General features: G+C 35.0%; 3 protein-coding genes across 5 annotated transcripts in view; all 3 read right to left on the bottom strand.

The window, feature by feature from the left end:
• Positions 1-516, bottom strand: part of LOC123713375 — a 28728-nt gene extending 28212 nt beyond the window's left edge. The window contains exon 1 of the mRNA XM_045667000.1: positions 148-516. Within this exon, the coding sequence (XP_045522956.1) occupies positions 148-346 (199 nt within the window). The 5' untranslated portion in view covers positions 347-516. The remainder of the gene's footprint in view (positions 1-147) is intronic.
• Positions 517-5351: 4835 nt separating this feature from the next.
• LOC123713285 lies at positions 5352-6300 on the bottom strand (the record flags this gene model as incomplete). The annotated part of the gene is made up of 1 exon (XM_045666889.1): positions 5352-6300. A coding segment is annotated over one exon (786 nt), but the record flags the coding sequence as incomplete, so codon positions are not given.
• LOC123713831 (disks large homolog 5) lies at positions 6280-24665 on the bottom strand. Of its 3 annotated transcripts, none has more exons than XM_045667713.1 (28): positions 24326-24665; positions 24092-24128; positions 23976-24021; positions 23249-23520; positions 22556-22671; positions 22132-22254; positions 21899-22016; positions 21367-21512; positions 20969-21092; positions 20217-20329; positions 19802-19908; positions 19107-19246; positions 18639-18734; positions 18445-18570; positions 17585-17745; positions 16922-17076; positions 16729-16805; positions 16147-16274; positions 15689-15776; positions 15180-15270; positions 12727-12800; positions 12532-12595; positions 10521-12460; positions 9489-9763; positions 9089-9309; positions 8821-8954; positions 7784-8003; positions 6280-6410 (listed from the first exon to the last, which is right to left on the bottom strand). In XM_045667713.1, exons 3-28 carry the CDS (start codon positions 24016-24018, stop codon positions 6304-6306), a joined length of 5259 nt encoding a protein of 1752 aa, XP_045523669.1. In that variant the 5' UTR covers positions 24019-24021; positions 24092-24128; positions 24326-24665; the 3' UTR covers positions 6280-6303. The 3 variants fall into 3 exon arrangements, with proteins under 3 accessions (XP_045523669.1, XP_045523671.1, XP_045523670.1); XM_045667715.1 differs by having other exon boundaries at positions 19107-19240; XM_045667714.1 differs by lacking the exon at positions 24092-24128.
• Between the last annotated feature and the right edge of the window lie 132 nt (positions 24666-24797).

The following is a 24797-nucleotide window of genomic DNA, read 5'->3' as shown; positions in this document are numbered from 1 at the left end:
CTTTCTTTAACAGGACTTTGAGATTTTAAGCCAGTTGTAGTTTTATTTATCTACGCATGATTTTTTTTTAACTTAGCAATGCTTTCGCGTAACATTATTGAACTTAGGGTTATATTTATTAGTTATTCAAAATATATAAGGACTTACCGTGTCCGAAAAACCCGCGTTTTTCGTTGACAGTAGTCGTATTCCGAGAGTTCAAATTGTTTGTCTTTATAACACTCCAATTATTAACTTTTCTTTTAAATTTCGTGTGACCGTTTCGTTTAGCACAATCACAAAAACATACAATTATTATCACAAATAAAATCACTGAACATTTTAATCGAAACGATTTCGTATACATTTTTGTCGATTCATAATTGGATTAAGCGAATATTTCTTTGGCGTTAAAAATAATTTCCTTAATTTATAAAGACTCATTTGTTATAAACTTTGGTATGTTGAAAAAATTACAGTTTTTCCCGCGTAATTCTTGGAACATGCTTCGAGCAACGGCGCATGCGCGGTGTCTTTCACTACACTGACAAGACAGGTTTGCGCGGACAACCGCAAGCGAATTAATCGACCGTCGACTGATAAAAAAAGTTTCTATAAAGTTTATATCACCATAGAGTAAGTTAAATATACGATATGTCATTAAGTGATTGGTAGTTGGCATATTATAGTTTATAAAAACAAATTGGACACACTTTAGTAAGATCTTGAATTTAATAATTTTCAGCTTTATGAAACCTTGAAGATTTTATGTTTCATTATAATTAGACTTCAAAATAATGTCCAGAAACGAAATACGATTGAATCTAGGTTTCGACTATTGAAAAATAGAATTTTATTTAACAAATATTTGCTCTACATTTGAAATTCTGGTTAATGAGTTCACGAAAAATACAAATTGGTGCAGAGAACAAATAAATATCATCCAAAAATGAGATTTAATGGGCGCTCCACTCGTTACCGCCTGCAGCCAACGTGTGCTATTAATTTTGGCTGCAATTTATATCGGGTTTTTAAAATATTGATTTCAGTTTTGTATTTAAAATTACAGGGGTTTGTTTTATCTGTTATGTCGAAAACATTGTTATTTTTGTTATAGCCTAAAACATACTAGCCAGCCAGTATAAGTACGGTAAACTTTAATGTCTATACTTTGCTGCTGCGTTGCGTCTGATAAGAAGGCCTCCTAGGGCAAGCATATTATTGCGTGTTTTTTTTTGTCATAGACAAGCAGAACATCTGTAATGATGCCCCATCTTTTGTGCTTATCACACATGCTTTCTCTGGGAATCAAATAAAGGAAAAGTAGTCCACGCTACGTTTACCATTAAGCGGTCGTCTTCGCTGCCATGAGTACATTTGACAGTCCATGATTTTGTATCGAAACTGAGATTTGTTTTAGAAAACAATATTATTATAACGTCACGTAACCTAGAATGACAAACATCGGTCAAAGAGTATGAGTAAGAAGAATCTTTTAAATAAAATTTACTTTCTCTATTTAGTTCTCATGTCAGGCACTAAAATTAATTATTTAGGTATTCCACGTCGTAGTACATACCAAACACGATTTCGAATACACTTTGACTGAACTCTCAGGGCGATGGTATTGTACATTTTTTCCTTAAAAGCTTTAATTTGTATTCTGGTTTGTTACTTGCTGATTTACAGTATCTACTAAATGTCCCATCATAAATAAAATATTGAACACAACATACATTACGTTACCTAAAACTCAGTTTTAACTAAGGTACCTTCCCGTCAAATAGTATTGACGCTATATTGTGATGAGAACAGTGTGTTTGATAGATAGATTATTTAGACCTATGATATCAAACTAGGTATTACTTAATAAAATGTATTTAATAATTTTGATTTGAACATTCTGCATAAAAATTATAGGAGATGAAACGGGCGGACTTATCGCTAATTCGCGCGTTTTCTTCCAGGCATCCCTAGTAAGGAAAAAAAACTATAAAAATAAAGATGTTGGGTAAAGAGCAAGAAGTGTATAACTAAGCCTAATAAAAAAAAAATATAGAACCTAAGATACCAAATATAACCATAGAAATTTAAATATAAGCAATACACAAATCTACACACATTTATGAGTTGCGATGTAATACAATATACAATACAAAAGAAAGGAAAAAACAAGAATTAAAAAGTCACGATTTAGGGGAATTCGATATGGTTATGAAATGTTTATGCAGAAGATTTTTAAAAGATGTTAGGGAGGTAGCCAATCGTATGGAGTCGGGCAGCCTATTCCACAACTTAATGGCGGAGATCCTAGACGAATAGCCTCAGGATGAACTGTGAGATGGAATTTCCAATAAGCGTCTATATATCTAGAGTATATAAGTTGAAGTATATGAGCGTCACGTCTGAGTCAAATAGTTTATGTTCGAAATAAATAAGTACTAGTAGTAGAAATGATAGTACACACTGTCTAATAGCATTCGTACAGTAAAGTATAGAATTTGTATGGAACGGGGTTCCGAACTATAACAAAAATAAAGTTTGTGCTCGGGGACATGTTATATTATTACTGAGGATTGTCAGCAGATTAAAACACAAATATAATATCGTTTATTATTTATTGCTTCGTTCTAAATTAAAAAACAATTCGTTGAAACATTCGCATAAACAATATGTAAGGTTGGCCAACGTCCACGGCCGTACACAAATATACACAAAATACTTATTACACAATCTAAAATAAAATAATACCATTACAAAATACAGAAATTATCAAATATTAACATATAAATATATCTCCAAAACAATATAATATCGACTACGTTACATACATTGTATAAATACTGTTTATTGTCAATTTTAAAATACACGTTCGGGCCTTCCTAATTATAAGGAATTTTCTGGTCACAGTTTAATAAAAAATCTATATTATATACAAAACATCAAAGAAACGTCAAATAAACGTCAAATAAACTTTAGGCTTCAAGAGCGCGAAGATGGCAATAACTTATATCAGATCAAATTAATGTTAACTTATCAACTAAAAGTAAAAACCTATTCTAATGTAAATTGAACTGTTTTTGTGCATATTGTAGTTAAACATGTTCTATGGTAACTATTTTTTTAGATTGCCAGTTTCATTTTCACATTGTTCTAGAAAAAGCCGCTTAGCACCGTGTGCACAAATTGTACACGACGTTTGACTGGCAACATTTTGAACTATTGCACGTTCAGCTCTGTGGCGCCGTAAACTTAAATAACCATTGCCAAGCTCTGAAAAAGCGACAAGCGTAAACTTGAAATAAACTCGAATTAAAACTGTACAAAAACTTAACTAACTGTGCTCAAATATAAAATCGTAAGCCTCATGTTAAATATATCATTGAGATCGCAACTTCAACTTCTGGGTACACCACGATGGCCAACAGCAGTATCGATTCAACAAAACATAATCATATAAAACGCAGTTCGTTACTTTTATGAAGAACTAGCATTTTCCTTTACAAAAGTTTAGGAGTGCTGTAGTGGGTGTGTCTCGCTGACCACTCCTGTAAATCACTCAAAACCGGTAATTATACTATAGTTATACCGTCATAAAGTATTTGCGTGAACCAAAGACACAGATATAAAATGTTAACTGTTGCGCAAACCACAACAAACAATAATGGTAGAATCAAAAAAAAATTACCGTCTAATATCAAATATCGAAAAACCATAATCGTCCTAAACAAATTATCTTAGACTAAATATATTCTATTGTTTTAAATTTCAAAATAATTTTATTTATTGCATAGGTTATTTCGTTGAACAAACAGCACTTTTTTATTGCTTTACATCAGAAAAATATCTATGGAGATAATTTAAAAATAAATATATTTTAATCCAAACAACTGTTTAGCAAAGAATGGTCCACAAAATTATTGATAGTTGATAAATCTTAATTAATAGTTGAAAGATCGACAAACTACTCCTTACTAAGTCAGATTAAGTTTTAAAAAATCTATAAAACGAAATGTATGCTTATTGGCAACCAGCTCCGGGATTTATGAAGTCAGTTTACTGCTCAAAACAAAAAGTTGCCATAACTGGAGTCGTTTTCAGTTTAAACGTATACGTGACGACGTACGCACCGACGTATACGTGCTTGCATTTTACTAACTTAATATGGAATAGTTTCAATTGATAAGACTGACATAGTAATATTGTAAAAATAGCTTAGGAAACAATACATTAGCTTGTAAATCTATATTTTAATCATCACTGATGAAACGTTTCTACCATAACGTGCATAATTGTATAATTCCTGAACTATAGTTCTATTTCTGCAATTTTTGCACATAATTTAAAATTATTTCATATTTTAGGAAAGACGTAATTTCTAAATAGATTTTTTGTGATGTTTATATTTTAAAAAAATTGCATAATTTTTTTAATTCTTAAACAGTATCAAAGTACTTTAGAATATCTATTAAATGTGCTAATTTCACTGTGCTTACTAACGTCTACGTGTATAACTGTATATCGTCAATCGACTAACGAACTGTTACAATTTTTCATAACATTTTTGCATTTTACTAAACGGATACATTAAGTTGATACAGATTTCAGTAAAACGCAAAAATTGCATTCCTAAACCTAACAGAGTATACAAACATCTATACAACAAAAGTTGTCTATTGTGCCCTAGATAACTACCACAAATCTAATCTACGCTACAATGCATTTTTGTGTTTTTTTGAGATCCAATGTCTTAAATTTTGTTCTTTTCGTAATACTTCCAAGGATTATGTAGTAGCCATTGTTTTTAGATTTTTTATGTCGAGACTAGGACGAGGTTTATTTTAATGATGCCATATTTTAACAAGACACAAGACACCACTTTCGCAAAAACGAAATTTGCCATTTTAAATCAGAGACCGTTAAGTCATCGGACCAACTACAATCAAAATCTTTAAAATGTTAATTAATTTTTTTATCTTTTATTGCTACAATCTACGTGATTTCTACTACAGATAAAAATATTAAACTTTTCATGATACTATTAAGTTTCAAGAGTTTCATTCTATTTGCTCTTTCTTTCCTAATAACTGCGTCCCTTTCGCTCATAAGCGCTGGATTGCTTTTAAATTCAAACCAACTGAAAAATACACCTTGATGTACATTGTAAAATGTACTTCAACTTGAATGTCATAAAAACATCATTTCAGTAGTGAGTTATTCTTACGAAAGCGCCTCTGAAAGGGACCTAAGTTCCAATAAATAGAAAGATGAATAAACAAGGACGGGTATATATAGGTTAGCACCTACGTTGCTACGTTTAGACCAATATGAACACGTTTGTAAAGTTACCGTATAAATTAAAAAACAAAACAGAACACAGCACCGAAAAAAATACATTTTCATATCGAATCTAATCAAATCTGATATAAATTGTAACTCGACCCGAATGGAAAATCGCACAAGATGAGAATATAATAGAAAATTCGTGTTAAACATACCAAAATGTTGCATTCTTCGCTTCCGTTTAGGATAAATTTAATAAGATTTCCACAATCCCTTAATAGCCTTTAACTTCGGTGACTTTTTCGTCGCCTCCAGCTCCTGCTTGAAACTGATCATAAACTTCTCCCTCAAACTGAGTCGAGGCGATGACGGTTTGAGTAAGAACTTCTTCAGATCATTTGTGAAACTCTTCGCTGTGTAATTCGGTTCGTCTTTCATCGATTCCTCGTTGCTCGACTCCAAGAACGACACCGATTTATTCGATTGTATCGAATTCTTTCTCTCCTTGAATCTTCTCGGGGTCGATCTCGAGCGAGAGCTAGTGGTTCTGCTCGACGGGAAGCTGTAACTTTTCGAAACGAACGAATATTCGTCGTCGAAAGAGTCGAGCGTGTCCGTCGATCGATTGCAGATTTTGCAGCAGAATCTGCAATGTTGCCGGGCGCTGTGATACCTCCCGTTACACAAAACGTAGTTCTCTTCGCCTCTTCTTCTCTCTTTCTGCCTCTTTTCTCTATATCTTTTCGTGTTGTCGACCTTCTTGGATCTTCGGCGACATTTCGGGCAGTTATTTCTTGCGATCTGACGTAACTCTTTGAGGAATTCGTAGTCGATCTCAAAATACTTCCCGTCCGGTTCCGAATAATATCTGACGTCGTCATCTTTCGGTTTCTCTTTGACTTCCGTCTGCGGTTTTTCAGGGTCCGAGTGATATTGTTCAATATGTTTGTCGATCTGTTTGCGTTTGTCTGTGCGCTTGTGTCTCTCGTGTTTGTAGTGGGCGCAGAACGTGACAGACTTCTGAGGAGTGGGGGGTAAGGGTCAGGCCTGTGCGGAGGGAACCCAGAGTGTTTTGTTCTGCTCCTCTTCGACGGCCTCTTTGATTTGAGTGCACATGTACGCGATATTTACTCCGGCTGGGATCTCCGCTGTAAAATATTATTACATTATTATAGAGCAACTGGTAGAAGCGGAAGGGTTCTGGCAAAATAATTTATTATTAATAGTAATTAGTATAATTTACTTTTAGAGCAACTCAAATATATATTCGTATTTATATTCAGAAGTTATAAATAAAATGTATGTGTGGGGTCTCGGGACACCGGGCAGAAGTGAAAACTTACTTATCTAAGTTGAACTATTTAATTCTCTAATGATCATAGGATCATTTACTGCTTCATTCATAGTAGTTTTTTATAATCACTTTAAAAAAACGATGACAGTTTGTCGTTATGTTCACTGTCAACAGCAAAAGTCTAACGCACACTAGACACTGAGTAGAGTTAGGGGATAGCGTCTAACGCAGCAGGTTAGAGTGAGAGAAGAGGAGCCTGCCCATCGCTGAGAGAAAGAGAAGCTAGACAGGCTGTCATAACGCGTTACCTAACGAAGCGGTTTACCCTCCCATAAAAAGTTACTATGAGTTAATTATTTATTTATTTATTTATTGTATAAGTGTTCTTAATATAAAGGAAGTTGATGTGGTGGAAATACAAACTGTGCACAGTTTTTCTATCCACCAGGACGTCGAACATAATTAAATCATTAACACACATATATATATATACTAAGGCCAGTGACATATATACTGTTAATTTAAATTTATAAAAATAAACGATTTAAAATTGCACGTAAAACGTCGTAAACAAATCTAAACACTGACGTGAAACCTGTTCTTGTCGAGAATTCTCATTCACGTACAGGATGAGCTCCTATATTCGAATATGTTTTAATGACGTATATAGCATAATTTTTGTTATGCATAATTTATAATTGTTTGACTTATGTAGTATTTTTTTTAATTTAAATTTAATATTGTTTCTTGTTATATTAGTAAGAAGTGTAGCTGGTATCGAGTTTATTAAATTTGGAATAATGTAATCTAATGTTTTTTTACCATATAAATTATTGTATTTGGGTAATAGTAATTCGTTTTTTAATTTTCTACTTGTTGAATAGTTATAGTGAGTTTTAATTGTTTTGAGGTAATTTTCTGTAAAGTAGTTTTCATTTAATAATCCTAGTTGCACTTTCTCGTGTATAGGTATAATTTTGAAAAGTGCAAATATCTTTCTGTAGTCCTCTTTATATTGTGACTTTAATTTTATGGGAGCAATTGTTTTTAAAATACGTATTTGTACTAAATATAAATGTAATGCGTGTGAAAAATTCATGATATTTGCTAAATTCTTTTACCACTTTTATTTTCTGATATTATCTCAATATAACTGATGCGGTGGCCTCGGTCAAAATATACGGGTACTAAGTACCCGTCCTTACATCTTAAACATACAACTCATACCTGAAATAAAATTCCTGAACTCATTCTCCAATTTAAGCCCGTGCTCGTACATCTCTTTCGCAGCCTTCGCCGACACTTTGTCCGCTGGATAGCGAGTATCTTTCACTTCCTTTATTTGTTTGAACGATTTAAACTTGATAAATAGCACTATCGGGTATATCTGGTGCTTGTGAAGCTTTTCGATTATGGCCACTGAGACGTCGATTATACAGTGGATGCCCTGAAAAATAACTATCACACGTAGTATGGACACTTGGACCGAGAAATCGTGTCCAACGAGAATAAAAAACAAAATTCTGTTTTGATTCCTGCCTTTCTAGATATAAAAATCGAATTATAATTTAGGTGTGTCGCTGCTAGTATTCTAGGGCATTTAAATCTAGTCTAAAGAGCTGTCAAACTAAGACAATTTTTTCTATTAGCAGTTTGACATTTGCCAATGCTCAAGTAGACTGTGACGTAAGATATCTGTTTATACTAGAAAAAGATTATATCGATGTTGACGTATTAAATATTTATTTAATTATAGCGAGATGGGTATCCGGAAATTAGTCACTAAACACACTTTTTATTGAGTTTACTGTTCTATCGAAAATATGGTGGACAAATATTGACTACAATTTAGTTTTTTTTATATAAACAATAGGGGGACAAACGACCCTTCAGAACGCCCAAAAAGGGCAGTCATCCCAGCCCATGGACACCCATTTTAGTGGGTGCGTTTGCGGACTACATATACTCTTTCTTTAAACAATTGGAGGTCGTAACCTCACCGGGAGTCGATTCTACAGTTCGCTAGTCCGTTTTGTGAGGAACGAGGCAGGAGGGATCAACCCAAACAATTCTTGTTATATTTGTAGTACACTTTATAGTGTTTCCTTATGGAAACCTTTCTCCGTTTGAAAGATTGTAATGCATGAAGGTGATTAATTTGCATCCTGTACCACCGGGATTCGTCATGTGCATAAAAGCCTAATGGGTATTTGACTCTTTTTGTGTATTAAAACATAGTAAGACAATATATAGTTGTACGTTACCTTGTCCGCACGATCTCGTAACGTACGCGGGTCCGGTCTTACACGTACGAACACGTGAGGCCAGTCCGTCACCAGTTTCCCCGCTACTATCTCTCTAAGCGGTCCCAACACTGCTACTGGACGCCGACTACCGTCTGAACAGGAAATAATTGGTGATAAAGAAAAAAATTATGAGATAGATGCGTTTACACTTTCCAGAGACAAGTATGTTTTTAGAAAGAAATTCTAAGGAAAGCTAGTTATGTAGTAAAAAAAAACCTGTACTCACAATGCAACCTCTCAACCCTCTGATAAGACAGAGGCGGTACATCATCGGCGAGGGTCCCAGAATCACTCCAGCATCCCAGCTCTGTATTAGAAAAGGAAGCCAACTCCTTGCTGTCTCGGTGTTTCTTTCGCCTGAAGAATGATCTTCTCGCCGTGCTTGACGCGCGTCTTTGTGCGTCGGCGTCTACCGCGCCCATCGATCTTCGAAGGATTTCTTCAACTCTGAAAGACCATACAATATTATACAATACGGTAAATAACTTTTTGGCCACGTATATATGAAAGATGGGTCCAGGGCTTCTTTCTTAAACTGATAAAAATGTTCGCATTATAATGTTTCAGTTAATTAATAATATTCCTTTTTCTTTTGAACAAAACATAACAAGTCAGACCACACTCACTTGAATTTACTCGGTATCGTTCCCCAGTGTCGCTTAACGCCCTTACAATCCAATTGCCAAGCGCGCCACAGTCCCGGGGCTCCATTGAACAATGTATTATCAACGAACAGGACTTCGTCTTTTCGGAACCATAATGAATATTCGTCTATCGTATCCATTCCTATGGATGTAATTTTGGCACAACGATCGAAGCCAGCTCGAATGTAAAATGCATCGCCCGGTTTATCTTTTATTTCGTGGTACTGTTGGAGATCGTGACGGACTAGTACGCTCACCTAATGGGAATAAAACAACGTTAAGGAAATCCATATTATACACCATAATATGTTGGCTTTGGTCAGACAGTAAAGACTGACTTCGCCAGTTGCAATATGAAGGCAGACTATATTTACAATAAATTAAATAGGCTACACAATATCTGGCCGCTCACAACCCACCATTAAATTATTGTCTTTGGCATACACACAGTATTTCTTTTTTTGAAGTGAAACTTCTTTATTGGAGTTGTAAAAAAAATTATCGTCACATTTTTCGGTTACGCGTCACATTCTTCCGTTACACGCCATCTTTTTCTTGTCCCTATCACGATTGATTCGAACAGATTCGAAGCCATTAATAACAAAAATATATAATTACGATAACAATGATAGTAATAATTCTATTAAAATTAATGAAATTCTCTAATAATCATAGTAGTAGTTAAAATGAAATAATTGTATTTTTTGTATTCATGTCTATGATAATAAAAGACTTTTGTTAAACTTTATCTAATTTAACTTTATTAAAAAAAAATCATTTTTAGAAAAATAAAGTCATAAAGAAGTTTTTCTTCTTACGTGTGGACACTAGTACACAGTTTTTTTTTATTTTATATGTCTAACCTATAATCCACTAATAAGCAGTTGGAGATGATACTGAGACCTAACAACTAGTAACACATTCTTACACATCACACACACTCCCTCTTTGCAATTGAAAAAAGGAATCATTAACTTGGTTATGGGAAATGGAAATGTATTAAAACAAACTTACTTTATCAGCAGGTTTTGCGAGTTCTAATGCAGCTTGCTCGGCCGTAGCTCTCCTTAAGTCAACGTTGTTATACTCCAGTATCTGGTCACCCGTACGTAGACCTGCTATGTACGCCGGAGAGTCTATTTGAACACTATGTACAAAAATCCCGACTGCATTTCCACCAACCAGACTAATGCCCAGGTCTGAACAATTCCTCATCTCTATCAACAAAAACCTCGGCAAGTCCTTGCCTTGCGATTGCCTGAGCGTAGAAGCGTCAGTCGACGGGACGTCCATCCTCAAGGACTGTTGAGGACCAGGAGAATTTCTGGGAGTAGGCGATCCGGAGAGAGATACCTCTTCGTCGTGAGAACTTTCTCCAGACGACGAGCTGCCGGGAGTTTCCATTTCATCTTTATACTTCTCGGGGCTGAATTGGACAAGCATCGTGATCGAATTGCCGATTTGCCTTAAAACACTAGCGGCTAAAGTATAGGTCGCCGATCGCATATTTATCCCACAAACTTCAAGTAATTGGTCACCCACTTGTAAACCAACTTGACTAGCCAAGGAGTTTTCATTCACCGTCGACACGAATACTCCGCCACTACTCGGTGGGCAGTAAATCTGAATACCGAGTGGTTGCTGGCTTTTATCTATGTGTACCCTTCGTAGTTCCCCCGGTAACGGCTTGTTCCAGCTGAGTCCACAGTATTCAGGCATCGAATTCCTCGTTTTGTGGGCTAGCTGCTTAACACCGTGTCCGGGACTTAAAACTTCGACATGAAATGTCGGCATGGGAGAATTTCTCTCCGAACTCCTCTCGATAGAACCCGTACTAAGTTTCCCAGCGGAGTTCTTGGATGTCACACTGGGGTTGGATGGGATTCGAAACCTCTGATTCTCCTTTTTTCTGGGAAACGTCCCGCCCTCGTACGTCTGCTGATATTCTCTGTTGACTCTAGGCACTGGGTTCAAGTCCGACATATTGTGCGTGTGTGAGGTGAACGAATGCATATCGTAACTCGTTCCTATGCTCTCTCCAGACTGGCTCTGAGGGATGTTTGTGGGGCTGGACAAATGCGTGTATCTGCTAGAGTTGTGTGGATTGGAGTTGGTGAACGGTCCCCTGTAATATTGCGATTGCAATCTCGTCTGTGAAGGTAGAGTCCCTGTCATGGGAAAGTTTGCATTGCTGGTCAAACTATCAGGACCGAAACTATCGCTGTCAGACAGGTATTTGTTCACAGTTTTGGGCGAGGAAGACTTTTTTGACGAATAATACTGGTCGAGAATATCTTTACCCGTGTGATTTTTGATAGAGTGCTCTAAAGAACTGGGCGATTTTCGAGAAACGAAATCGAGGGAACTGGGTCCCTTGTTGACCATGAAATCTAAAGAATGTGGGCTTTTTGTTCTGTTTCTTACAGCAGGTTGGTAGTCCAAGGAATCATCGGAAGGGTTGAGAACTAGGCTTAGTCTGTTTGGCGTGACATCATGTTCGTAGTCGCTTATGGATATTTTGTCCCTTTCCTTTTCCAGCGTCCGACTCTTTTCAAAGTTAATATTATTAGGGGAAGCAAAAGGGTTGTGTATGGCTAACGGCGCTGGTTTTGGAAAATGTTCGATGGCTGGGCTAGATTCGATGGATTTATACACTGAATGCCTCGCCGGTGCCGTCGCTTGAGTAAGAGGCATGTGCCCCAAGGGTATGGGGTTTGAATTTCTATTAGTGTTCGAGCGCTGTGGTTCGGGCGGTAATTTTGTGGGTGGACTGAGAAGGATCGACAGTGGTGGCCTCTCTTTTCTGGAACGGGGTTGGACTATGGTCCCGGTCGCGTTATCTTCAAGGATAAAATTAGCTCGGGCTTTGGGCCAAGTGCCACCGTTTTTAGCATCGTTCTGTGATTCTTTATTTTTTCTTCGTGAACGTTTTAACACACTACTCGTTTCTTTTACTGAAAAAGGAAATTAAATAAATAGCACAGAACTTTAGAACAATTATTATTTAATGAATAAACAAACTCACTTGTTTTGCCATGATAACTGTCGATTACAGAGTCTAACTCTGCGATTGCATCAGATTCCGGAACCTATAATATAAATAATATATGAATAAATATAAGTATATATGACTTTGATATATATTGGAATTAAAAAAGTAAGAAATTTTTATTCCTAATGAAGAATATTTAAAAAAATATAAAGACTTTATAGTACCCACCTTGTTCTGTTTATCCTTAGATTTGCTTCGTCCGGTAACTGCCTCAATTTTGCCTCGGATCATGTCCCACGTCCCTGAAACACGATCACAACCGATAACGATAGGCCTGCGACACAAATGTGCACACTGAGAGCCGTTATCGGATAGCAAATTGTGTGATAACTTTTATAGACCTATTAGGGTTGCATTCAAATAAATAAACAACTTTTATATAAAACAAAGTCAGGTTAGTTCGGACACTTATAACTCCAAAACGGTTGGACATATTGATTTGTTGTATACGTCTCCGAATAGCTGAAAAAATTAACGAAGATAAAATGTTCATGGGTTTTTTAACTGTCAAACATTTCATCTTCATCCCGTCGATAATGTGAACCTAGAGTTCTTTACAGAAGGTATTTTAATCGACAAATTTATTCACAATATTCGGAAAATGGCGTATTATAGAAAGTCAGTAATGAAACAGGATTGACATACATAAATATTGGTTGCCAAACATGTGAACAGAAAACACACAGATTTAATACAACAGATCACAGACCTTTGTTGTCAAAGAGTCACCGAATCTATTTGGGTTACGTAATTGTTTGTTTTTGATAGAATATTAAACATAACTTATATTTCCTTGCTTTAACACATAGAAACAAAGGCTCTACCCTGGCTCTACCTCTACAATAGCAGGGGGTCAGGCGGTCAATAAATATCGCGATCCAATATAACGATACCTGTCTCAATATCTCAATCAACTGGTCGAACACTTTTAATAGATATTAACATTAATATCGCCAGTAGTCAGAAGATCATTCTTCGCAGTAGACGTGTTTCGTAATAATGGACGATACAAATGAGGCCTGTATTTCCATAATACAGACCAAAATTTTATCTTCATTAAGTTAATTAAATCAATAAATTTGCGAAATCAGTTATGTACATTATTTTTTGAATAAGCATTAACACAAAGATACTTTACGTAGGTTTATTTTGTAATCCAAAATCTGACTCTGAGTGCTCATCCAAACGACACGCACGCACACACAGTCAATAAATATTGATGGTGCACAAAAAAATCTACATTTTATGTCAATAATTACGTTTACATATCAATAAATATTGACGTGTATGAAGGATCACAATATATATTGACGGTCTAAACCCTGCCAATTAGATTTCGACGAATTTAAAATCACTATTATAAATAAGTTTCACATGTGTTTTATTTATATTTTAAGTAGGAAAAATTATTAGTAAGATACTGAAAGTTAGTCTTTATTATTGTTTGGCATGTGAGCTGTACATAAATAAGCAATGCTTGCCGTAGTCCTCTTCATTCGCTATAACGGAATTATTTTAGTTATTTAATGAGAGCAAATTATATATTAAAATATATTGAAAATTAATATATATATATCGGAACAATGGCGCTGGTATCAGCTGCCTGGTAATTTAATATAATCAAAGTCAAACTACTTTACAACAATAAAACGAATGGTTTCTTTGATTTGCCTATATTAATAGATCTACAAATTACTTTTAATAATATTAATAATGACTATGGTGTCATTATTATTATCAACCATTGAATAGCCGTTAACTTATAGATCTAGCAACATTGACAAATCAAATAAACCATTCGAAATAACGGTTTTTGACTTTGATTTTATATATTACTTAGGGGAAAGATAATGAACATTTTTAAAAATAGTTTTGCAAGATTTTCGTATTAGTAAAAAAAATAATGTCTTATCAAAATATCAAATATAATGCACGACAGCCGTAACCGAAAGAAATTACAATCTTATCAGAGATCGATAGGATATCAGTCAAGTGCGATCGAATGTTATGGTATATTTGTTTGATAACGCAATAATATTTACTTACCAGTTAAGAAAATCAACTTAAAGAGACCTAGAAACTGGACTTTTAGAACTTGACCCCAAAATCTAAGAATACCCCTAGTAAATTTTAAAAGTTTATAATAAGGGCTAGTCACTCGGTGAGTTGCGATTATGGCTGTTAAAGTGTCTAAAATTAACTAGAAAATAATAACATCGTACAAGTATTTATTATTATTATTAGCGCTGTGGAACAACTCTGCTCCTCAGCATAATGCTGAGCCAGGGCCAATTACAACCACAGCACACACGCATTAAACAATTAAACCTTTTACTTTAAAAAAATTGGTATCTCTCTATTATTATTATTTTTTTATTATTATTATTTTTTTGATTATTGTTATTTTATGTGTTTCTGTGTGTGTGTTTTGTTAGTAATAAATGTTATGTCTATGTCTACATCATATTACTTTTTTTATAAATCTATATTCGTTAATTTAAACTAATATTAAAAGATTTAAAATAAACAACTTTATTTCGCAAAAAGTCTAAACAACAACAAAAACACCATCTTTTTTTTAAATAAATAAATATGACAGAGACTTATTACATATATATTACCTTTCTCCTGATGTATCTTCCCCTGACTCGAAGCAGCCACGTGGTATACGTAGCGACGATCGAACTCCGCTACGCACGCGTCGATGTGAACCTGTGAAGTGAGGTAGAGAGAGATAGCTATATTTATGGAGTGGAAAGATAGAGATAGCAAATCCACTTCAATTTATATAGAAGTATAATTCTACGACAAACTATATGACAGAATAAATCTGATGAAACCTTAGTTTTGTTCTTGTAGTAATTAGTATATATATATTTTTTTTAATAGGAAGGAATATTTGATATTAAATAATGAGAGCTGATCGAATAATTATCGCAATACAGCGAGTTAATGCCAGTATTAAAGCTACACTGCCACAGGGACCAAACTTTTTAAATTATTATTAGTATAAATGTTAAGAAAATTGTAAATACTGTATATTTAATTGTTATTTTTATGTTATCCTAAACAATAAATGATGATCCTTAAGAAATACATTATTATTATTATTTAAATTTATAGAAATTACCTTCGGTTCAGGTGGCGGTGGCGTAAAAGGCGCCCACGCCTCGTCCGAAGACTTCCCATCTCCGTATGATGGCTCATACAATGACGTCCTACAAAATTAATATTAAATTACAGATCTTGCTCTATACAAAATTTAGAAAAAAACTTTCATCGGAAAATAATTTACATTTTAATATCACTTAAATTAATAACATAGAAAAATACTTTGCACAGAATTTATATTAAAAATTTAAAACATTCAAATGTCCATAAAGACTTCATAAATTGGTGTTTGCAACTTGCTTGAACATCAATTTTGACACGAAAAATTCCAAAAGCAACTGACGACGGAAGTCGAGATCAAACTGAATGTGTTGACAAATATTCTCGAGTATGCAAAAAATTCATTGCGTTCTGTAAACATTACACAAAACAAGTGGATTCCATCAAAGATCTAAGCGTCCCATGCCCCATCCATACCTGTGTCTCGTGTCGTGACACTGCGCAGGCCGTAACGCAGTAATCAACACACAATCGTACTGACATTCGTGTAGGAGCCACAACGCCTCGTTGGCGTTCTTCACGCCTTCCAACGATCGGTTGTTTATCTGAATTCAAAATATCACTTACTCTTCGAACTTTACCACAACAAGTATATGGAAAATATTTAATTCAAAACGTTTAAAACTAAAAAAAAAGCGTTTTGACGTCTAATAAATCGAAAAACGCCGGCTACACGAACGAAAAAGCATGACGCATTGTACAATTACATTCATTGTCCCGTTACGCTCATTGTACGTTTGCACCGCATCTATTTCTCTCCCACAATTCACTCCATCTTTGTATTTGTATACAAAATAGTGATAATTCAATAAAAGTTATTCAATTTTATTCATAAAAGTATGCAATCATTTCATTGATGTTTTGTTAGGACATTGCCACGTTAAACTATCGTCCGTAAACCGACTTTACAGACAACCATTTTTATACTATTCATTTTTGCTGTTGTTGATAAAAAAAAATCTGAAAAAATTAATTTGAAGAAGTAATTTAAAAACTTACCCCGACAATCCGATCTCCGACATAAATGTTACCAGCTTTAGCCGCGTTAGCATTCGCCACTTTGCTTATAAACAGACCTGAAATTATAAAAATATAACAATTTTTCCATACTTGATCGCGGCTTTTTCTTCTGAAAGAAATTCTGCTTTGCTACCGTTTAGTTCACGCCATCACCACAGAGATCAATACACACCTTGATGCATAGTAAGCGTGGCCGTGTTTCCCCTTGCTCGTTGGATCCTCAAAGCCACAGGTCCCCTCATCAAGGCGGCCCTAATCGCCGCCCTACAGGCCGCTCCACGTGCCCAATTCGAGACCCCACAGGCCTCTGTTACCCGATCTAGGACCCTATAATCAATATAATAAGAAATTATTCAGAAAACGTTTCTGAAGCGTCAAGAGGCGAACAAAAAAACCTTTTCATTTTTTGAGGAATTCCTCGCGCGTACGCCTAAAACAAACTTGATTAAGTGGCGGAAAGTTTATTGCCAGTTCTTCTCTTCCGTTCTGCGCCCCTGATTTGAGAACCGGCAGTAAATGTAAAGTTAGAAGCATTTAGGTATTTCTTTATTGACGTTCATAAGTGTACATTGAGTTACCTAAATGAATTTATACGTTTTATTTAAATATTGAAATTTTTATTTATTATGTAATATTTTTTTTGGATTGTACTATGTCATATCTTTTGAGAATATAATGCCAAAGAAAAACAATGCAATAATTTTTTTTTGTCGACAACATTTTGTTTTTAGCAAATTAAGTTGATATGTAACTAACATACGCATTTCGCATAAATTTTAAAATGTAATTGAACCCATTTAATTATTTTACATCAAATTATAGTAAATTCGCATACCGAAGTTTCCCATCAGCGACGGAGCCAGGCGCAACACTGGCCACGTAGAGGGCATGGTCCCCGGGGAAGGCGGGCTGCTCCCTCCCCCCGCACAGCTCCAATCCCCCTCCCGCCTCCAGCTCCCCGCATAGCTCGATCTCCATCGTTTCCCACTCCAACTCCTACATTATGGTAAAGAGAAAATAAAGATAAATGGCACCATAACAGGGGTGTTATGGTGCCATTTATCTTTATTTAGCTGGGGAGCTATGTATACATATTTTTCAAGATAGCTGTAAGAACACTAGTCTATATTTCCGAACAGTACTCCTACTACAGAGAGGCGGAGGCTGTTTGGTCTGTATCTTCTTAATTATGCTGTGATTATTGTATTGTTTAAATATTTTTAGTTTGTTAGCCCACCGTAACACTGTTTGAAACCATTAAGATGGGGGGTAATTTTGGTTATAGTCTAGTTAAAAAATTTATTTGAGCACCAGGCCCATCATTAAAAATATAAACGCAAGATAAGCAATAGTTGACTTATAAGTAAATATTTAACTGTTATCTGTCTGTAGTCTGTGGTGACTTGAACCAGCTAACAGACTACTAACATTCGGGAGAGATAATAAATTAATTACATCTGTTCTGTTAGAATAAATTGCTGAAATTTTCGGTTAATACTAATGTCCATCAGGTCTTTTAAATTTATTAATTTATAAGTTTTAAAACAACGCGTATGCATAAAATAATATAACAATAAACAAGCAACCACAAAAAAAACTTTTTTTCAATATAAACCAAGAATCTTCGTGAATCAGCCATGCCCAAATGGGGCAACCGTACTATATTTAAAAGACTTATTTATACTTTTTTTTTACCTGAAATTCCCTCGCTTCGCTAGAGTTCCCCAACCGAGGATCGTGTTTCCTCGACTTCCCCTCTCTCCCCTCAGACTTCCCGTGACGTCTGGCTTCAGCCAACTCGCCTACCATTTGGTCTCGTTCCTATAAACATTTAAGCATCAAAAAACCGTCCTCGTGTTCATTTACAAAAGAGTTACTTGCGAACTAACCTTTCTCAGTCTATTGCACAACGCCTTGACGCTTTCTCTCTCTTGTAGCAGCTTATCTCTTTCAGAAAATGCCCAGTCTCTTCTTCGTTTTGAGACCTGTTAAAAACCCAACTAACTGTTAAACTAACTATTAACCATTAAGGCAATTCTGTAAAAAAAAAACTTGTATTTTGACTCGAACTAACTTAATCATTAAAAAATTACTTTGACCAATCAGGGCACTGCAAGCGCTGTCATGATTCAGAAAAGTGAATTAACGCCAACCATGACTTCTGTATGCCAGAGTCCAATCACCTAGAGTTACGGAATACACTCGTTAAAGTAAGATCTTCATTAACTCTTGAGCTTCGAGCTCATCGCCATATTGAGGATTAAATAATGCTTAATAATAATTGACACGTCAATAGAGGGCGAGCTCGGCTTATCCACTGATATATTGATATATATTTATTAAACAATATATCTCACCTCGGCCTCTCGTGTAGCATCGTTAAAGTCGGCTTGCAACCTGTCGACGTGTTTGCGGAGTCTCTCTATCTCTTGGTTCGCCTGCTCCAGGTTGTCCACTCGCTCCTTATCGGCTGCGTCCACTACCATACCCACTAAACCTGACATTTAAAACCCTTACTCGATTTGGATTAAGGTACTTTTAACCTAAGATTACGAAATGAACGAAGCGTGTTAAAGCGTCTGGGTTCTGGCAATCAATAATTGCTTTTAGAAAATTTTCATGAGAACTTGAAGTAGGGGCCACCATCTTAAAAATGATATATTACAAAAATACGTACGTAGACTGAACGTACGCACTACCTACGCGCACGCACCCATACGTACGGAACAGACGAGATATTTTCCATGTACATATGATTCTATTTATTTACTTTTTATATCAAGTTAAATATGTATTTTATATATTTAAATTGTTATAACATACGCTTGATATAAGCAAAACTATTGAAGAAAAAAAAACTAAAAACAGCTAATACTCAAAAATTCTACCATAATTCAGTTAATAAATTGTACTTAGGCAAAATAACCCTTATCAAATGCAAATGTAAACAATGGGTAATTGTAAAAGTCATATCAATATGTCATTAAAGCAGTGGAGCAATGATTGTTAATTTACATCTCCGTATTCACATTAATTCCTTAACTCTCCATACCTTGCAACTTATCCATAGACGGATTGTTGGAGTGTTGCCCGTTAAGGAAGCCATCGGTGCCTACCCCAGTGGTCAGACCCATGTGATGGTACGAAGTGTTGTCTTGGCTGCAATAAAAAAATATTTTAAAATCTAGCCTAAATGAGATCGGTTGCTTAAAATTAAAATTTGCTGTTACAACAAAACTTACTATAAAACGATACTTTAATTTTTTCATAAAAACTTTATCTACCAAAATTTGAGTGCAAAAACATACCACATTAATGTATAATATTTGGTCTATATTCTAATTCAAATCTCAACTCATAATCTTGTTATTAAAAAAAAATGCCAAACAGAGAAATGGTTTGACATTGAAACTATATTTAGGTTTTATACGGACTATCATATATTAGATGAACGGACTAAAACCCACCGAGACTTTCCCAAAGTGGATGTGTTCTGTGGAGTTTTGAGATCTGTGCACTCTTTGATAGCTCGATCGCGGTCGACCAACGCCGACTCTATCTCACGACGCAAACTTTCAGCCTGGAACCAACACAATACGTGAGAAAAGAGAGCCACTTTAATACGCTGCCACAATTATACAGATTATATATTTTATATGGCCATCGAACATTGAAAAAAATTACAACATTTTTGTTATTTTTATTAATTAAGTAAAATAAAAAACAAAGTGAAATTGTACGAAACTAAGACGATACATTTGACTCTAATCACAACAAAACATTGATACATAGAACATACAGGTGTGTTATAAGTTTTCCCATTTCCCATTCAATCGACCTTAAATGAGTGAAGAGTGACTCTGTGACAGAGTGAGAGTGAGAAAAACTCTCATTAAGAGTGTAGGAAATTTCCACAATTGAATTTTACGATTAAGCAATTTTTTTTTTAATTACACTCACGGAAGTTACGACAGGCTTGTACGAGCCATTGTCAAAAAACGTATTGGATTTCGACATACTAGTCACAGCTGAAGTTTTTTTCACATATTTCGTGATGTGAGATTGAGATGGGGAGAAAAATGCTCACGATGGAGCCAGTTCAAGGAGGTCTATACTATATAAGAGGTTCTTGAAAATATAATTTTAAGTCCTATATGTTCTCTAAACATATTATGTGTATGTTATATAAATGATGATTTATTATTCATCTCGTAATCACCTGCAGCGCTGTGGCCCTCTGCTCATCCCTGCTGGCCTGCAGAGCGCCCTCTAGCGCCGCGACTCTCTTCAACGCTGCTTGCAGATCATCGGACAGCTTCTCCATTTCCTTGTGCACTGTGTCCCTGAAATACGACCTTCGGCACATCAGACACGTGTATCTTTTATTATACAAAAGTTTGATAATATTTTTTTTCTAACCGAGCAAATGACATTTTACTAGATAGACAGTTTACATAACTGCATTTATATATTATTTTTAGGCGGTGTAAGTGTCTATGGGTCAGAGCACTTAACACATCGAGGTTCCTGTCCGAGTGCTCTAAGAAATATCAAAAGGAAAATTCATTTTAGTGTTTTCAAATACAATTTATGGAAATCTTTAAATAAAAGCTTCACCTCTCACTCATGATCAGCGTGTACTCGGCCATGGCGGCATTGCGCTCGTCCGTGAGGCGCTTCATGTCCGCCCTCTCCCTCACTCCGCCCTCCCACTGGCGGACCACGCTCGACACTTGCTGCTTTAGGGCGTTACGCTCGCGGATCTAAATAAGTTTGTTAATAAAATACAATATTGTTTATTTTTTCCTTTGAAACACGATTCTACAAGTAACATTTACTTGGTCTACTGCCTTCCGAAGGTAAAATTATCCTTCCTACTTCCTACAACCCTTGGTCCGGCCCTCAGGTTTCTGCTTCTGGTGATTATTTTTTCTTAACACGCTATCGGTTTTTCTTCACCGTAAGAGTGTTAAAAAGAAACAACTGGTGCACAGCCGTAATACAAACACCACCACCACCACACCACACATACCTTTGGGTTGAAAGGCGCACGCTCAAGCCACAATACACATATATATACATATAGTTTTATATAATTTTATAAAATTTAGAGCTATTTAACATATTCAGGAAACTCAAGTGTCCTTACCACAGCATTCCTCTCTTGTGTGAGCTCGTGACACTGCGTCTTCAATCTGCTGTTGTCTTCTTGAACGCTTCGAAGCTTCTCCAACGTAGCATTGTGTGTTTCTATGAGATCATCGTACCTTAACAGAAAGATTGTCGGACTGTGAATCCTAAGTCATCTCGAAACGAAACAAAATAATTTTATTTATCTATATTATATATTTCGGAAATACATCGGTGGGTAGAGATACGTACCTCTTCTGGAAGCAGTCAAGTTCCTCTTTGAGAGCTTCATATTTCCTTAACGTGTGGACGAGGGCATCGGAACTACCTTCCGAAGTACTGCTTTGCTGCAGGTGCTGAACTTCCCGCTCCAATCTGTAAAATTCATAATATTAAATATCAAATATAATACAACATTTATGTAACCAAACCAAGACAATAAATATTTGTAAACACCTTAATAAAATTTGTTCTTAATTAATTTGAATAAGAGCTGCAACTTATAGTCAAACTAAACCTAAATAACACAAATGTATTGCATTTGAATCTTACTCTACGGTTCCATCGAAATTCATGAGAATTCAAAGGAACAACGAACCGTTCTATGTCATATTCACCTATATAAGGTGAAAAAAATTAAATATAAATAAAAAATGGGTAGGATACTATAGCTTACCTTTGATTGTCATTAAGCAAGTCTCCATACTTGCCGCGAAGGCTACTTGCCTCCTGAGCCGATACCTCTAACTGATTCATTGCAGCCCTATGTTGTCCACGGAAGTACTCTAATTCCTAAAAAAATATTCATAACAATGAATATTCAGCATTCAATAACTTTACAAGCATCTCATAAGGTTCTCTAATTACTAACAAAATTTATAATTAGGTTAAACTTGCAAAATGTATTCTTACTTGGTGAATTTATACATGATAAATGAACCATTTATCAACAACTGGAATTTTGAATGTCTAATATTTTAAGCAGATATTAATAGTAATAGTAGTAGTATTAGTATATACTTTTAAAATATTGGATATTTTCTGTTCACCCACAAAATATAACTATGGTTCTATTGATAGAATAGGATAGAGTTAAACAATCCTAAAAAGTTTTAAATAGACAATAAATATTAAACTCATTCTTTGAAAGTATATCTTTTTTTTCAACTACAAGCAGTATTCTCCAAAGGTTCAATATGCTCTGTTTAATTGTTTATGTTGCTAAAATTATATAATCTCACCATAATCATAACTGTAACCTTTACCATAACAATCTATCATAATTGCAACTAAATTAAATAACACTTAAAACTGCTGAACTAATTAAAATTACAAAAAAATATATTTCATATAAATAAATAGCACTCACTTTCATAACATGCTCACATCGCCTCGTGGTTTCTGTATGCTGCCGTCGCAATTGATTTAAATCATGTAGGGCTTTCTCACATTGTTGTTTCAAGTTTTCATTTGCCTGTTTGTTAATAACATCATATTGATGTTCATAAGGTGTGGACAGAGTATGGGAATGGGTGTAGTTCTTGTCATAGTTAGAAGTTATGACTTCATAGTCTATGGGTAGAGGTATTGATTGTGCTGTATTGTGCCGCTCATTGCCAGCATAGCTGTGAGATATGGACTCTGTAATGAAATATATCTTCTATAGATAGTAAGAGTTAACACACTAGCTTCTTTGAGCTATAAATAATCATTCATCAAACTGATGTCTGTGTATCTTATACCGTATCTTAGTGAGAAATAAATAGTATTTTATCTATTTCTCATATTGATTTTTATAAATTATAGAGAAACAAGAACATTTGTCAAAAGAGACCTAAATTCTTCAGTTTAAGAGAACTTGCTGATGTTAGGTAAAAATTAACTAGTTTTATTGTACTTTTCATATTAAAAAGTCAAAAGCCAATTTAAAATAGTATTTTTTGAAAATATATTGCTGTTATTAAGATGAGTGATAACTAAATTTTATTCAACATCTTGTTTTACCAATATACACTCTTAGGTACCTAAATATAATACAAAGTTTAAATAATAAACATGCTACAATCACTGTAATACTAGACTAAAAAGACACCTACCATTACTGCCATTGCTTTCCAATGAAGATGCTGCAGAAGCCATAATCTGAAATATGTGCAATGTAAGTTTGATGACAAACTAAAATGAAATCTATTGAATTACAACTAGCAATTACCTTCACAATCAGTGACTGTATTCCATTGTCTCCTCAACTACAACAAACAAGAATCATCTTATAAGAATTAACTTGTATAATAAACATATTCACGAATCTAAAGCCCAGAGGGTATAAGCTTGACACGATTTTCACGCTCTAATGATGGTTGCAAAACTATGAAACCGCAACCGAGCTCGGTACTTCACTTTTGCACATTATACTGTTTACACAAAATTTTAAAATATAAATTACCTTGTAATCCAGCCAAATTCACCATAACCTTCCACGATTATCACATAACTGTAAATGTAATGCAGTCAATAAACACGATCACTGAACACTGAACACCGAAAACGACATAAAAACTCTCCTTTCGCTACGACTATGGTTTTCACAGAAACTAAATATTACCAATTTCCCAACAGAAATAGGTAAAATATTGGGCTTTGAACATATACTTGAAAGTAACACCAAGCTTCTTCATCAAATAATTATGCGGTTACGAGTTTAACACGTATTTATCTTCTGTAACTTGCCAACATTTCCCGTTTCTCAGTAGGTAGGTACCTTTTTTAGTAGCAAAACGAAATGAATGAATGAAATGACGGATTCGGAACAAAAGCAGACGGACGTATAATTATGTGTTGTCATAGTCAAAAATATATAAACTCGGATACGTGTGTTGATATCTCAATAAACATATATATACCCATTACCACTATTA

The sequence above is a fragment of the Pieris brassicae genome, chromosome 8, assembly GCF_905147105.1.
Source record: "Pieris brassicae chromosome 8, ilPieBrab1.1, whole genome shotgun sequence".
Classification (NCBI taxonomy): Eukaryota; Metazoa; Arthropoda; class Insecta; order Lepidoptera; family Pieridae; genus Pieris; species Pieris brassicae.
This window is presented reverse-complemented; position numbering and strand designations above follow the sequence as displayed.

What these genes read in the sequence shown, in the direction of transcription:
- LOC123713831 (XM_045667713.1), bottom strand. Translation starts at nt 24,018, where the DNA reads ATGGCTTCTGCAGCATCTTCATTGGAAAGCAATGGCAGTAATG. An exon ending in CACAAGAGAGGAATGCTGTG is followed by an intron (nt 21,513 to 21,898) that starts GTAAGGACACTT and finishes AAACTTATTTAG; the next exon opens with ATCCGCGAGCGTAACGCCCT. An exon ending in CTAAGGATAAACAGAACAAG is followed by an intron (nt 12,596 to 12,726) that starts GTGGGTACTATA and finishes TTTATATTATAG; the next exon opens with GTTCCGGAATCTGATGCAAT.